At 38.8% G+C, this 14,389-nt stretch overlaps 2 protein-coding genes and 1 non-coding gene across 3 annotated transcripts; 2 read left to right on the top strand and 1 right to left on the bottom strand.

The window, feature by feature from the left end:
* Nucleotides 1-1,227: 1,227 nt before the first annotated feature.
* On the bottom strand, nt 1,228-3,694 carry LOC145138971 (uncharacterized). The gene is made up of 3 exons (XM_079072952.1): nt 2,816-3,694; nt 2,251-2,472; nt 1,228-1,806 (listed from the first exon to the last, which is right to left on the bottom strand). Exons 1-3 carry the CDS (start codon nt 3,692-3,694, stop codon nt 1,228-1,230), a joined length of 1,680 nt encoding a protein of 559 aa, XP_078929078.1.
* An 886-nt stretch (nt 3,695-4,580) lies between these two features.
* Nucleotides 4,581-4,687, top strand: LOC145141715 (small nucleolar RNA R71). The gene has a single exon (XR_013722909.1). It is a non-coding gene; the product is annotated as a small nucleolar RNA R71 (small nucleolar RNA).
* A 7,440-nt stretch (nt 4,688-12,127) lies between these two features.
* On the top strand, nt 12,128-13,501 carry LOC145140944 (pollen Ole e I family allergen protein). Its single transcript, XM_079074320.1, has 2 exons — nt 12,128-12,568; nt 13,028-13,501. The coding sequence occupies exons 1-2, from the start codon at nt 12,429-12,431 to the stop codon at nt 13,350-13,352; spliced, it is 465 nt and encodes a 154-aa protein (XP_078930446.1). The 5' UTR covers nt 12,128-12,428; the 3' UTR covers nt 13,353-13,501.
* The last annotated feature ends 888 nt before the right edge of the window (nt 13,502-14,389 follow it).

Here is a 14,389-nt window from a genome sequence, read left to right as displayed (position 1 = left end):
TTTGCCCTTCATGAAATTCTTTATTTTCCTTGATCCTCCTGTCATGCCAATTCTTAGTTTTCTCTTTATAGATCAAAGAACTAGTGTATGCATCATTTCTAAGTTCCTCAAGAGCATTCATTTGCATTAACCGGTTGTTCTTGAGCTCCTCCATGTTGAAGTTGCACATCTTTAAAGCCCAAAAAGCTTTATGCTCTATCTCCACCGGTAAATGACATTGCTTTCCATAAACTAACCTATATGGTGTAGTACCAATAGGGGTTTTGAAAGCTGTACGGAAGGCCCAAAGTGCATCGTCTAGCTTATCCGACCATTCTTTTCGATTGCTCCCCACCGATTTCTCCAAGATTCTCTTTAAAGCTCGATTTGTCACTTCGGTTTGTCCACTAGTTTGTGGATGGTAGGATGTTGAAAATTTATGGGTTACCCCATATTTACTTAGCACCTTCTCTAGTTGATCACTGGCAAAATGAGTGCCTCGGTCACTTATGAGAGCTTTCGGGACCCCAAATCTTGAAAATAACTTCTTTAAAAACCTCACCACTACCCGACCGTCATTAGTTGGCAAAGCTTGTGCCTCCGCCCACTTGGATACATAATCCACCGCCACCAATATGTATTTATTGCCTTTGGATATGGGAAATGGTCCCATGAAATCGATCCCCCACACATCAAATATTTCGCACACTTGGATACTATGTTGTGGCATTTCATTTCGAGATGAAATGTTTCCCGCTCTTTGACATGCATCACATTCTTTGACAAATTGGGTTGCATCTTTAAAATCGTGGGCCAGTAAAACCCAATGTCAAAGATCTTCTTAGCAGTGTAATGTGCTCCATGATGTCCACCCGTGGGCCCGCTATGACATTGCTCCAATATTTTCCAGCTTTCATTCCCGAACACGCATCTTCGTATGATTCCATCCGCACAGCTTCGGAAAAGATATGGTTCATCCCAAAAGTAATATTTTATCTCGGAAAAGAATTTCTTCTTTTGTTGACTTGTGAGATCTTTTGGGATGTAATTGCTAGCTAAGTAATTAGCTATATTTGCAAACCATGGTTCTTCTCCCACAGTCACCATAATATACTCGTCCGGAAAATCATCTCCAACTCTATCTTCTTGCAATCGCGGGTTTTCAAGCCTTGACAAGTGGTCAGCTGCTACATTCTCCATTCCCTTTTTGTCGCGTATCTCTATGTCAAACTCTTGAAGAAGTAGAACTCATCGTATCAATCTTGGCTTGGCATCCTGTTTGGCAAACAAATACTTGATAGCAGAGTGGTCAGTAAAAACAGTTGTTTTAGATAAAACTAAATAAGGGCGGAAATTATCAAAAGCATACACCACAGCTAATAATTCCTTTTCCGTGGTGGTGTAGTTTTCTTGGGCTGGATTTAAAGTCTTGCTAGCATAATATATGGGTCGGAAGTGCTTATCAACCCTTTGACCAAGGACAGCTCCTAATGCAAAATCACTAGCATCACATATTATTTCAAATGGTAAATTCCAATTTGGTGCAACAATGATCGGGGCATTAGTCAATTTTTCCTTTAAAAATTCAAATGCCTCTAAACACTCTTTAGTAAAATTAAATGGTGCATCTTTTAGGAGTAATTGTGTTAGAGGTCTAGTTATTTTAGAAAAATCTTTGATAAAACGCCGGTAAAAACCCGCGTGTCCTAGAAAACTTCTAATGCCCTTCACATTAGTTGGTGGAGGTAATTTGGCAATGATGTCAATCTTTGCCCGATCCACTTCAATTCCCGATTTGGAAACCTTGTGGCCCAAAACTATACCCTCCTTAACCATAAAGTGACATTTTTCCCAATTAAGGACTAAGTCGGTCTTTTCACACCTAGCAAGCATTAGGTCAAGATTTGTGAGACAATCATGGAAGGAAGATCCAAAAACAGAAAAATCGTCCATAAAGACTTCCATGAATTTTTCCACCATGTCGTGGAATATGGCTGTCATGCACCTTTGAAATGTCGCGGGTGCATTGCATAGCCCAAAGGGCATGCGTCGATAAGCAAAAGTCCCACTTGGGCAAGTGAATGTGGTCTTTTCTTGGTCCAATGGGTCTATGGGTATTTGGAAATAACCTGAAAATCCGTCTAGGAAGCAATAATAACTATGGCCCGATAATCTTTCTAACATTTGATCAATAAAGGGTAAGGGAAAATGGTCTTTATGAGTGGCATCGTTTAGTTTTCGATAATCGATGCACACTCTCCAACCGGTTACCGTTCGTGTCGGAATAAGCTCATTCTTTTCGTTGGTTATGACCGTCATCCCTCCTTTCTTGGGCACCACTTGAATCGGACTCACCCACGGGCTGTCGGAAATGGAATATAGAATCCCCGCATCTAAAAGCTTGACCACTTCTTTCTTGACCACCTCTTGCATATTTGGGTTTAGTCTTCTTTGGTGCTGCACAACCGGCTTTGCTCCTTCTTCCAGGTTAATCTTGTGTGAACAATAAGAGGGACTTATTCCCTTGATGTCGGTAATGCTCCATGTTATGGCCCGTTTTCGCTTCTTCAAAACTTGCACTAGCTCTTCCTTTTCAGAGTTGGAAAGGTCAGAGGCTATAATGACTAGCTTTTGATGGCCATCTTCAAGGAAGGCATACTCCAAATGTTCTGGTAACTTTTGAGCTCAGTTTTTGGGTTCTGTTTGTTGTACTCGCCGAGTGTAGGTAAGGGACTCGGCGAGTTGGTAGCTGAATTTATGAATTCTATTTTTTTTTGCTTGGACTCGGCGAGTAGATCGGCCCTACTCGGCGAGTTGAAGTGTCAGATTGCCTCACCAATTCTTCAAACTCAGCTTCTTCCAGCAGCCTCTCGATGTCCATTAAGTCTTTTTCTGCATCAAATTCTTCATCAAAAATTGTGAACTTGCTGGAATCTTCACTTATGCATTCCTCCAATAATTCATCAAGCATGTCAATTGAGAATGTCGTGTCGTCACTATTCCGTGCATACTTCATAGCTTGATCAACCCCAAATGTGACTGAATCTTCTCCTACCCGCAAAGTGAGCTTCGAGTCCCTCATGTCTACTATAGCACTTGCCGTGTTGAGGAAGGGTCTTCCAAGGATGATTGGGACTTGAGGATCCGCCTCCATGTCTAGAATTATGAAATCAGCGGGAAATACAAACTTGTCCACTTTGACCACTAAGTCTTCACATATTCCTCTTGGGAAAGTGATTGTCTTGTTAGCTAAATGAATCGCCATACGAATTGGTCTTGGTTCCGGGAGATCCAGCTTCTTGAAGAATGAATAAGGCATTAAATTCACACTTGCTCCTGAATCAGCCAAGGCATGAGTGGTAGCCAAATTGCCAAATTGGCAAGGTAAAGTTAAGCTCCCCGGGTCACCCTTCTTCTTTGGTAGTTTGTTAAGCATGGCGGCTGAGCAATTCTCATTGAGGACTACCTTCTTTACTTCCTCCATCTTCCTTCTATTAGTGAGAAGTTCCTTAAGGAACTTTGCATATTTGGGCATTTGTGCGACAGCTTCGATGAAGGGTATGTTGATTTGAAGAGCCTTTATATGATCTAGAAACTTCTGGTACTCCTCTTCCTGCTTTACTTTCTTAGCTCGGGTTGGGTATGGCAATGGCGGCTGGTAAAACTTTTCAGGGGTCTGATTGTTCGGATTTGGCAGTGGACTCACCGAGTCCATATTCTGTACTCGGTGAGTAGAGCTGTCAGATTGAAGATTTTGATTTTCTGCTTGATTTTCTGCTTCCTCCTTCTGTGATTCTTTGGGTGCTTCATTCTGAATAGGAGCCAGAGGAGTGATTATTTTCCCACTTCTTGTTGTGACTATGTTTATGTGCGCGCCTCGTGAGTTGTTTTCGGTTTTGCTAGGAAGTTCGCCCGGTGATCTTTGGTTTATTTGTTGAGCAAGTTACCCTAGCTGCGTTTCTATGTTGTGGATAGATGCTTGCTGGTTTCTAAGCATTGTCCTTGTTTCTTGAATTGCAGCATCATGATCACTATGTCTCTTTTCTGAAGCAGCTACAAATTTGGTAAGCATTTCTTCCAAACTTGGTTTTCTTTCTTGTGATGGCTCCTCCTTTTGGTAAAAACCCCTTCCCTTTTGCTTGAACTTCTCCTCCTTAGCCTTCTTGTACTCGTCATAAGGGAGCCACTCTTTCTTTGGTCTACGCCAATCTTCATCATATCGGTCCCCACTTGAGTAACAAACTTGCACCTTTTTGTTGCCATTCTCATCCAAGTCGCAGTCTCTAGTAAGGTGAGGCACATTGCAATTTTCGCAACCCACCCGAATAGCATGTATCGTTTGGTCCATTTTATCCATCCTCCTATCCATGGTTTTTAGCATAGCCATAACTGCTGACAAGTCTTCTGAAGCTGCATAGGCGGCCCCCCTCGTCACATCATTTCTTGGATTGTGGTATTCTCTATAATGCTTAGAGAATTCTTCAATTAGTTGCTTTATCACTGGAGGTGCCTTCTTCGTGAGTGGACCTTGCGAGTCAAGTAATTGCCTAGTGGTAACATTTACTCCATCATAGAAGATGGAGACTTCTTGTTGATTATTGAGGTCATGATGTGGGAAATTCCTTAGCAGGCTCTTGTACCTCTCCCAAGCTTCATATAGTGATTCTCCAGCTTGTTGTTCAAAGTTAGCTATGGCTTTCTTTAGCTTGGATATCTTGGATGGCGGGCAGAATTGATCAATGAACTCTTTTTTCATTTGGGCCCATGTAGTGATAGATCCTGGGGGCAATGACTTGAGCCAATCCTTGGCAGCACCCTTCAAAGTAACCGGAATCATGCGAAGTAGTTGAGTTTCCCGAGGCACATTTGGAACATTGAAATAATCAGCTACATCATTGACTTCGTCCAAGTGTTTGTAAGCGTCTTCGTGGTCTTTGCCTGTGAAGGGGATCTCCTTAAGTAGAGCCAGGATGTGACCCTTGAGCTCAAAAGTAGCAGTAGCGGGAATTGCGGGTTGCACAAGTCCCGGTCCGGTATTTCATCGCGTATCCTCTTCTTCCATTCCCCCATGGGGACTTCATCAATGTTAGCCATGAGAATAGCTAATTCGTCGTCGGAATCGGAAACGTGACCGAATGTAGGGTCTTCTTCTTCCTCGGTCTCGTACTCGGCGTCTTCTTTAATTGGGTCTTCGATTATCAAAGAGGCGTTGGATGCTCCTGATTTGCTGCTCTTCTTCTTGCTGAAAACGGATTTTCGGTTCTTTAGTGGCGAATTCCTTGAAGAAGCGGATTCTCCAACGGATTTTCCTTTGTTCTTCCTTAGGGCGGATTCCGGGTCGTCTAGAGGAGGGATCAAAGGTGTATCAGATCCTCGGGTCATGAAACAACTGCAAATAAAACAAGAAAAACGCGTAAAAAGAACAAAAATAAAATAAAAGCTAAAACTGTGAACAGTGATGGACTCGCCGAGTTTCGTCGAGTGCACTCGGCGAGTTCAAGGTAAAAACAGAAAAATTTTCTACTTAATTTATTAAAACAGAGATTGATCAAAACCTATACTAACTACTAAATTACCTAAGAATTAACTTTGTGTAAGATAAATCCCACACAAAGGATCGATAAAAATAGAAATTAGTGCTAATTTAGAACCGTTCCCCGGCAACGGCGCCAAAAACTTGATGTGTGTAAAATGCACTGGTTTTAATCCTACTTTTGAGTTATAAATTAAGCACACAACGGCAGTGAACATGTCTTTTAGTGGTATAGTTGGATAAGTAGAGTGTCGAACTCAGGGAACGGTAAATTAAAACTAAAGACTAATTTTATCTAAATTAAATAGTAAATATGGTTTTTCTCTAGTTTTACAAGACTAGAAACTTACTAATACTACTTAGGCTAAGAACTAGAAAAACAAAGATTTAACTAAATTTAATAATAAAAGGGACTTCTATTTAGTTCAACTCAATTGATCCTATGGTTGATATTATGGTAATAGTGCAATGGATTAATTCTTCTATTGGCTACCGATTCAAGTGATTAGCCTTGCGTTCGCTACGATAATCCTTAGAAAACAAACTAACTCAAACAGTGATCAGTTGTCTAATTTAATTTAATTCACTAGATTATTTATTCGGGTTAATTTAGACTTGTAATAGCTAACTAAATTGGTCCTTTAGTTAACCTCTTGCTGATGGTCATCAAACAAGCTCACACATGAATTTACCTAATTTTTCTTATTAATTCTAGTTTCACGTTCGTTAGTCCTAAACATATGATAAAGTGGTCACATAAACATATGGGGTTGATAATTAAAAGATGTTCATACTATTTAATTATCTTCCTATTAACAAAAAATTAGTTATCATTCACACACAAGGTTCTTTAACAAGCTAAAATTAACAAAATCACCAATATTTAATTAATCCTACCATTAATCAAACCATAATATCAATTTTGTATCCCCAAACAGAAGTTTAAGAGTTTTAGCTCATGATTGAGGTAATTAACAGCAATAAGACGAATTCTAATTGTCTAACCATAATTGAGAAACAATAGATTAAGTAGAATGATGAGAATGTGCCTCAAATCTTCTTCGGAATTGGATTCTAGGTTGTATCTTCGTTCTCTAGGGTTCTTCTGGCTCTTCAATCGCAGCTTGCTTCTCCCCAAAGGTTCCCCGAAGTCCTTCAATCGGATTAAGACCCGCTATTTATAATTATCACAAAACAGGGGCTACTCGGTGTGTAGGTCGTGGACTCGCCGAGTACTAGTGTGAAATCCATGTTCGGTAAGGAATCTTGACTTTTCTTTCGGGAACATTCTAATGAACTCGCCGAGTACATGCGTGGACTCGCCGAGTAGGTGTGTAGTTTTCCCTTTTTCTTCATTCTTTGGTCTCTAATTGCTTCTCCTTTTTCCTTTATGCTTCCAAGCATGTCTTTTGGACTGAAAACACAATATAAGCATTATTAAGTACCTTTTGTCCATATTATGCATATAATTAGCCAAAAATGAATAGAAATATATGTTAAACATATGATTAATTATGCACATATCAGATAGCTATTGCGAAAAGGAATTATAAAGTTAACTGTTGGATGGGCAATGAGTAGCCCTTGGAAGTCCAACTGTTGGGTCGGGAGTTGACCTGGTGTTCAGTGTCAGAAGGAACAGTTGAGAGGATCTGGGGCTTATGATTAAGGGTGTCAGAGGATCGTTCCGAGCTGACTTGACCGCTTTCTTGTGTCTGCGGACAGAGTTTTGAGGATCATTCATTCAGAAGAGTTCTGATAGTTGTTCAGGTGGTGGTTCCTTAGTGGGATATGACCTTTCTGTTCCTTTTGAGTTACGACCGGGATCGATTAGAGAATCAGAATTGGTAGAGTGTTCTTCGAGACTGTTATTCGATGAGCGATTAACATGATGATATTTTGCGAGGTTGGTCTGGCAGGTGGACATACCACGAGAGTTTTCAAGTTCTGTAGAGACATATCGTGTACCGCAGCGGCAGAAGGGTTTGTTCTTCTTCGGGGTCGGGAGTTGCTGTTGGGTTCAGGTGTCTTTGGAAGAGATTGTTGTATGATATGAGGTCCTTTCGGTGGTGCTTCTCAGGTTATTGGGTTCGATCTATGTGTTGATATAGAGCGATTTCGAGGGCGAAATCTAATTCAAGTGGGGGAGAATTGTAACATCCTGTTTCAGATCGTCTGTGATTTAGGGTTCGTGGGCTGCAACCCGGGCATAAGGAAGCCTCGGGGCTGCGACGAGTTTCTAGAAGCGTAGGGCTTCTCTTCACCTTTCCATGGATATGTGGTTTATTGGAAACGGGGTTATATCGAGGAAACTATGGAAGTTTGATGTTTTGACAAGATAGGTCCCTTATTTGAGAAAGGTGGCAGCTGAGTACGTTGGGCGTACGTGTGTGTACGTTTAGCGTACTCATGTGCGTGACTTTTAAGCGGAGCCACCTAGTACGCTCGGCATACCAGAGGGTACGCTGGACGTACTAGGCACAGAGTGAAAACCCTAAATGAGGGGGTGTTCCTATATAAAGAATAAGATGGCCTCATTCCTGGCCACCATCCTCAGACAATAAACCCTCTCAAACCCTAAATACTCGTACGTTGAGCTTGTGTGGCCATTTGTGAGCTATTGAGTGATCTTGTTTTCCTTTGGAGTGAAGAAGGAGCCTTGAAGAAGAAGGAGTGGGATTCCAGGCTTTGGATCTGAGCTTATCTGAGTTGGAAGCTTCATGTTGAGGTATAAAGCTCAAAACTTTCTCACTCTTTAGATTTGTGCATTATTTTAGTTCATTTTAGGGTTTTGGTCCCAAAGTTGGAAGCTTTATGAGATATTGAGCTCCAGAGGTTATTATCAGCTTCTTTGATTGTCTTTAGTGGTGTGGGGTTATAAAAATCGAGATTTGGACGTTTGAATCAACCCATGCATGAGATATGTGCATTTTGAGATGAGAATATGAGAGTTTTGGGTGTTTGTGACTTTACCAGCCATGCAAAGGCTTAAAGTCACAGACTTTATGGAGTAAAAGCCTCTAGGGAGTCCAGATCTGTGATATGAGCTAAGGTCTTAACGGGTTAAGACCAAGAAAGTGAGAAAAGCCATATTGGACGTACGCCGAGCGTAATCCTAGTACGCCCCGCGTACTGGGTTGGTGTCCCCGATCAGATTTCGTGCATGCTTGTGTACGCTAAGCGTACCAAGGTAGGTACGCCCCGCGTAACCTCGCTGTGGGCTTTTTGGGCTAAATCTTATAATAGGCCTTAAGGGTTGGGCCTGGATCTTTGGGCTTGTGTACTAGAGATTTTGAGCAGAGAAATATTATATATGTGCCTTGGGCCCTTGTGTTGGGCTTGTCACTTGGACTTGAGAGTTGGGCCTCGGGAGAGCCCATTCATTATTGGGCCTTGGTGGGCCCAATTAGTTTTAGGTTATCGATTGGCTAGTTGGTAGACTACCTTTAGACCTAAAGAGTGAGGATTTGGACTTAGATCTTAAGTGGGTAATTGTGGATTTTGGTCCAGTGTTAGAGGCCGGTGCAGCAGCAACATCTATAGGAGTTGTTCATCATCTGAGTTGAGTCTTCTCACTATACTTTACCTAGAGTGGTAACCTTAGTGTGACCGGAGGGTCTTATGTGCTTATATTGAGTATTTTGATATCATGCATTATGTCTTTGTGATTTATGTTGTGTATTATTCTGAGCTTACTGAGTTAGGACCGAAGGGTCCACCCGAGTTATGGGACCGGAGGGTCCCACTGAGACACATTGACCAAAGGGTCTTATCTGAGCATAGCCATGAGAGGCTATTGAGATATGTGTGGTATTTTGGGAGAACTCACTAAGCTTCATGCTTACCGTGTTATGTGATATGTGTTTCAGGTTCTTCTCAGGATCGCGGGAAGGCGCCGACTTGATTGTACACACCAGAGAAAGAGTTATGTTTTGAGGATCCTGGATTATTAATCAAACAATTATGGACTTGCGTTTTGTAAATTAAATAAATTGGATTTTTGTAAAATGTGTTATGAGAATTATGTGATTTTAAAATGAAAATTTTGTTTGAAAATTTACGGTGTTACACTCTCTTATTGAACTCACCATTGTGGATGCTCTAAGACGCTATAAAACTCTGCCTTACAACAAAACATAAACATAAAGTTCTCGACTCTGAGATGAAATTAAGACAACAAAAAATACAAAGCAAATGGGATCAGCAAAATCTTAGTTTATACGAAATAATTATAAGTATTCAAAGCCAGAGAAAAAATTATATGCATGTTTGGTAAAAAAAATGACCAAGTTTGAAAATTTTAAGTTTTTCAAGTACCATATTATAGGCTTTGTAACTTAGGCTAAACTTATCCAAATCAGTTTATTCTTTAGCCTAACATGTATCCAAAACAAAGAATATAACACAAAAAGAAAAATCAGTATAATATGAGTTGAGTTTATATGAGAGAGTTATGAGTGTTAAAAGTAAGAAAAAGTTATGCCCAAGTCTTGTAAAAAAAATAAAATGACAAAGTCTGGAAAATTTTGATTTTCAAGTACCCATATTTAAGGTTATATAACTAGAGCTATATTTATTCATATTTATTCAACAAGTTGATTCATGAACCTAACATATAACCAAGACAAAAAAAAAAGATGTAGGAAGAAGAATCCATCTAATCTAACGAGAGAATTATGGGTATTCAAAGTTGAGTAAAAATTCTGCTGCAAATTAGAAAGAAAAAATGACCAAGTCTAAAACATTTTCAAGTATTCATGTTTAGGGCTATATAACTCGAGTTATATTTATTCAAATAAGTCGATTCTTAAACCTAACATGTTGCCAAGATAGAGAAAAAGAAAATACAGGAAAATAAGTGAACCAAATCTAAGCTAACATGCAACAAACACAGAGAAAAAAATGCTGGGAAAAAAATAAACCTAATCTAAGTTCATATGAAAGAGTTATGAATAACCAAAATTGATTAAGCATAAAAATATAAACATAAAATTTGGTACCGGTATCGAATTGTACCAGTACCACGAGAGTACCATACCAGATTACACCGATAACTAAAAAATTGGACATTTGAGGCAGGCCCGGCTCTAAAGGGGGGCAAGGTGGGCAGCCGTACAGGGCCCCGAAAAAAATAGGGCCCGAGTTTTTCAAAATTATATAATTAAGATATTAATATATATTATGTTTTCAGATTATTAACACAAATGCCCCTTGGTTCAGCTGGTTAAAACGCGTTTATTTATATACAATTCATACGGGTTCGATTTTTTCGAAGACCAATTGTAGCTTTTTAACGTGGGCTTATTTCCATTGATATTCCAAGTTACAATTTCTACCATTCATTTATGATACATATTTAGCCCCTCAACTTTTATAAATTTATACTTGTCATTTTGTTTATTAATTTAATTTATTTTTTAGTTTTTCTTTATGACATTTTAACCTTTAATTTAAATTTCTTATATATATATATATATATATAAACTTTAGTTTATATAATTATTTCATTACACGTTCGGGCATAAGGGTCTTTTCTTTCCGGTTCGTCCTGGGCATTTAAATCCTCAGGACCGGCCCTGATTTGAGGAACCAAATACCAACCCGGTTAATGATATACAGTTTGGTTCAAGACCGTTACTAGTATCTGTTCGGTACTAACAGTATTCTTGCTCATCCTTATTGTTCCCTAGTTCCTTTGTAAATATGGGGCTATTTTGATACCTTTTGAAAAAAATGGGGTTTTGTCCCCGCTAAATCGCCAAAATACTTGGACATATTTGCAATAGTGCTGTTAATTTCAATATAATAGCAAGGTATAAATAACATAAGCAACTTATACTAGTACAAAAATGTATTATAATCATATATTATAGTTTATTATGTTTTATGCTTTCTTGAATTATTACCTTTTAACTTTGGAGATCGATTTTGTATTTATTAAATTTAAATTTAAATTTTTTTTTTGAAATGACAAACTATCTAAACCTACTCCTAAATATTACCGCCTATGTCTCGTAAGAGATTTGAACCCATTACCTCTCATTTGAGAGGATCACTCGTTACCGCTAGGTCAAAGGCCTTTTTTGATTTATTTGTGTTGGTGCTTATACCGTATAAGATCATTTTATTTATGAAAAATAAATACTAATGTTAATGGGTAGGACCACAAATCAACACCAATCAAGAATGGCTATTTTGTTTGAATGGAAAACAATCATATTATTTTTGAAGATCCAAGTAGCAAAAGTTCGCCATGGACTCATGGTAGTTTATAAAAGTAAACCAACACATAAGTTCATGTTTACATTCCGTACTCATGATTCAAAAATTATAACGTTAGGGACAACTTTAATTTCAAGGGACTGATGACGGTTTTATATATAAGTCTTTATATTAAATTCGAATTTCAGCGTCTTTCCAGGATTTGAAAAGATTTCACTCTTACGATGGAATTTCGTTAATATTATTAAATGATGTGTGAACAATAGTGCAAAAATTACAAAAAAATGTGATTTTTGTTTTAAACAAACTATAGACATGTGGTGTAGCAACCTAGCCACCTAGGGATGAGGGGGGAAGGATAAACCAAAGTGTGGAGTGTGGACTAGAGGCAATAACAATTAACGAAACGGAAATATAAGGGTAAGTTTGTCCAAAACAGAAAAAATAGTACTGAGAGAGATATAGAGAGGATCTATTTTTGAAGATAGAGACAAGCGTTTCAAGAAAGGCAATTCGAAAAACAAAAGAATAAGCACAAGTCACGAGGGTAGAAGGATGAGACCACATTACATTCTTTGCCCAAACAAGTCGCCAATGTCAGATCCCAAATCTCACTTACTCTGCAAATCAAGTTAATCTTTTGTTAGCTTCATCAAAACGAAAGCAAGCCACACCCTGCACTTTTTCAAAGAAGATGAAGAAACATCCTTCAATACCCACTTCAGTTCTTCTTCCTGCTGTTGTTCTTATGTTGTTTCTTGCTCCAATCGTAACTGAATCGGTTGCTCGGCCGGGCTTCGTCTACACCAGAACCAGAGGAAGATGCACTCCACAGTATGCTCTCTCTCTCTCTCTCTCTCTCTCTCTCTCTCTCTCTACAAATGAGTACAAAGTGTTTTTTTTTTTTTTTCACTAGATGAATACAGTTAGAAATCATGAAATTTTCAAGCATCGATGCTAATTGTAGCTTGAATCTCAATCTAACGTCCTTTGAAATTAGGAGAGTACAAAAACTCATCGAAGATAACTTGAATCTTAAACTTATATAATTTGAGATTAAGAAAGTAATAAAACTCATGAAATTTTAAGCTTCGATGCTTACTATTTTGAATCACAACTCGTTTCAAGTTAAATCAAGGAGTCTCATGCCATTTATGAAAAATAACTTGGAGTATATGAAAACGAGTTGAATCGGACGCGTATGTTGCATTGTCCGGTTTAACTCACTAACACAAAAGGAACAAAATCGGAAGTACCGGTATGAATACTTCGTAACCCTGACGAAATTTGCAGGTATTGGAGCAGCCGGCGAGAGGCGTGGCCGAGGATGATACCACAGGGATCGTTGGTTTCAAAGGTTTTCGGATCTAGAGCTTACGAGCGCTACCGATACGATCTGACGCTGTTGGAGGCGACGTCGAGGAATGACGACGGAGAAAACGTGTATGCTAGGCTTGTGAAGGAATCGACGGCGGCGTTGATCAACTCCTACACCAGGAAAGGGTACCCGTACAGTGCTTGGGAGGTGAAAACTGCTGTGATTCAGGGTATAGTCTCCGACGAGGCTGCGGCGGTTCAAGCCCAACGATTCTACGACGCCAACCGAGCTTGTAATTAGTTCATTTTAAATTCTACTTTTTTATTTTGTTTTTTTTATTTGTTTTTCTTTAACTATAACTATCTCGTAAATTGCATTTTGGTTCCCCAAGATACCAATTATTGCAATTGTGGCCTCTTTCTCCTAAATCTTGATTATGTATTTATCCATTTTGCTTCCATCAAAGTGTCATCGACTCAAAGCTTAGACCAAAATCGGAGAATGTGAGTCAAAATGGTTTGATTGGACAATATATCACGTATTTTTTGCTATTTCAGGATATACGTGATAAGTCCTCAAAATAATGAAAATATAGTGAGATAGAAAATTATTATCATTGTACTAAAAGTCTTAAATGTAGGGAGTGAGTGGTGTATTGTTTTTGTCTAAAACTGCACCCAAATATAAATGTCAAATACATAAGTTTTCAGTATGGCATAATTACGGCCCTTTTGTTTTTTTTGGAACCAGCGGAATTTATATAAACTCACGGCCTAAAAGAAAGAAGACCTGGCAAAAAGAAACAACTTACAAAATGTTAAAGGAGAAACAATCTAAACTTCCTATTTACAATTACTAAAATTACCCTCATTAGGGCCGGCCCAAAGGCAGGGCGGGCTAGGCCACTGCAGAGGGCATCAATGGACATAGGGGCATCAAATTTTGTTTTATTTTTTTGGAATTTGGATATGCATTTCATTTAGGCCCAACACATCTGTTTCCTGACAAGAACACGATTTGAGGTTTGAGAATGAAGAAGTCGAGCGGGAAAAATTAAAAGCACGCCTTAATTTTCTTGGTAAACGCACCTCGCACACATAATTTGAAGAGTTAAGAGAACCAGAGGAGACGGGGAGCAGTATTAAACATCAACGGTAATTCTGATTTCTTATTTACACTTCCAAGAAAGCCTAATTCTTCTTCTGATTTTTGTTCCGGTTAAGCGAAAGTCTAAAGCGCTTGAAGCTAGTTGACTTCAGTTGTTTTCATTAAGTATTGTTAATATTAGTTTATTTATTTATTTTTTTGTTAGTATTGTTAACATAGGTTTTGCACTA

This window comes from Lactuca virosa, chromosome 9 (assembly GCF_052849685.1).
Source record: "Lactuca virosa cultivar CGN04683 chromosome 9, Lactuca_virosa_CGN04683_v6, whole genome shotgun sequence".
NCBI lineage: Eukaryota > Viridiplantae > Streptophyta > Magnoliopsida > Asterales > Asteraceae > Lactuca > Lactuca virosa.
Note: the sequence above shows the minus strand (reverse complement) of the source record. Positions and strands in the feature narration are given on the sequence as shown.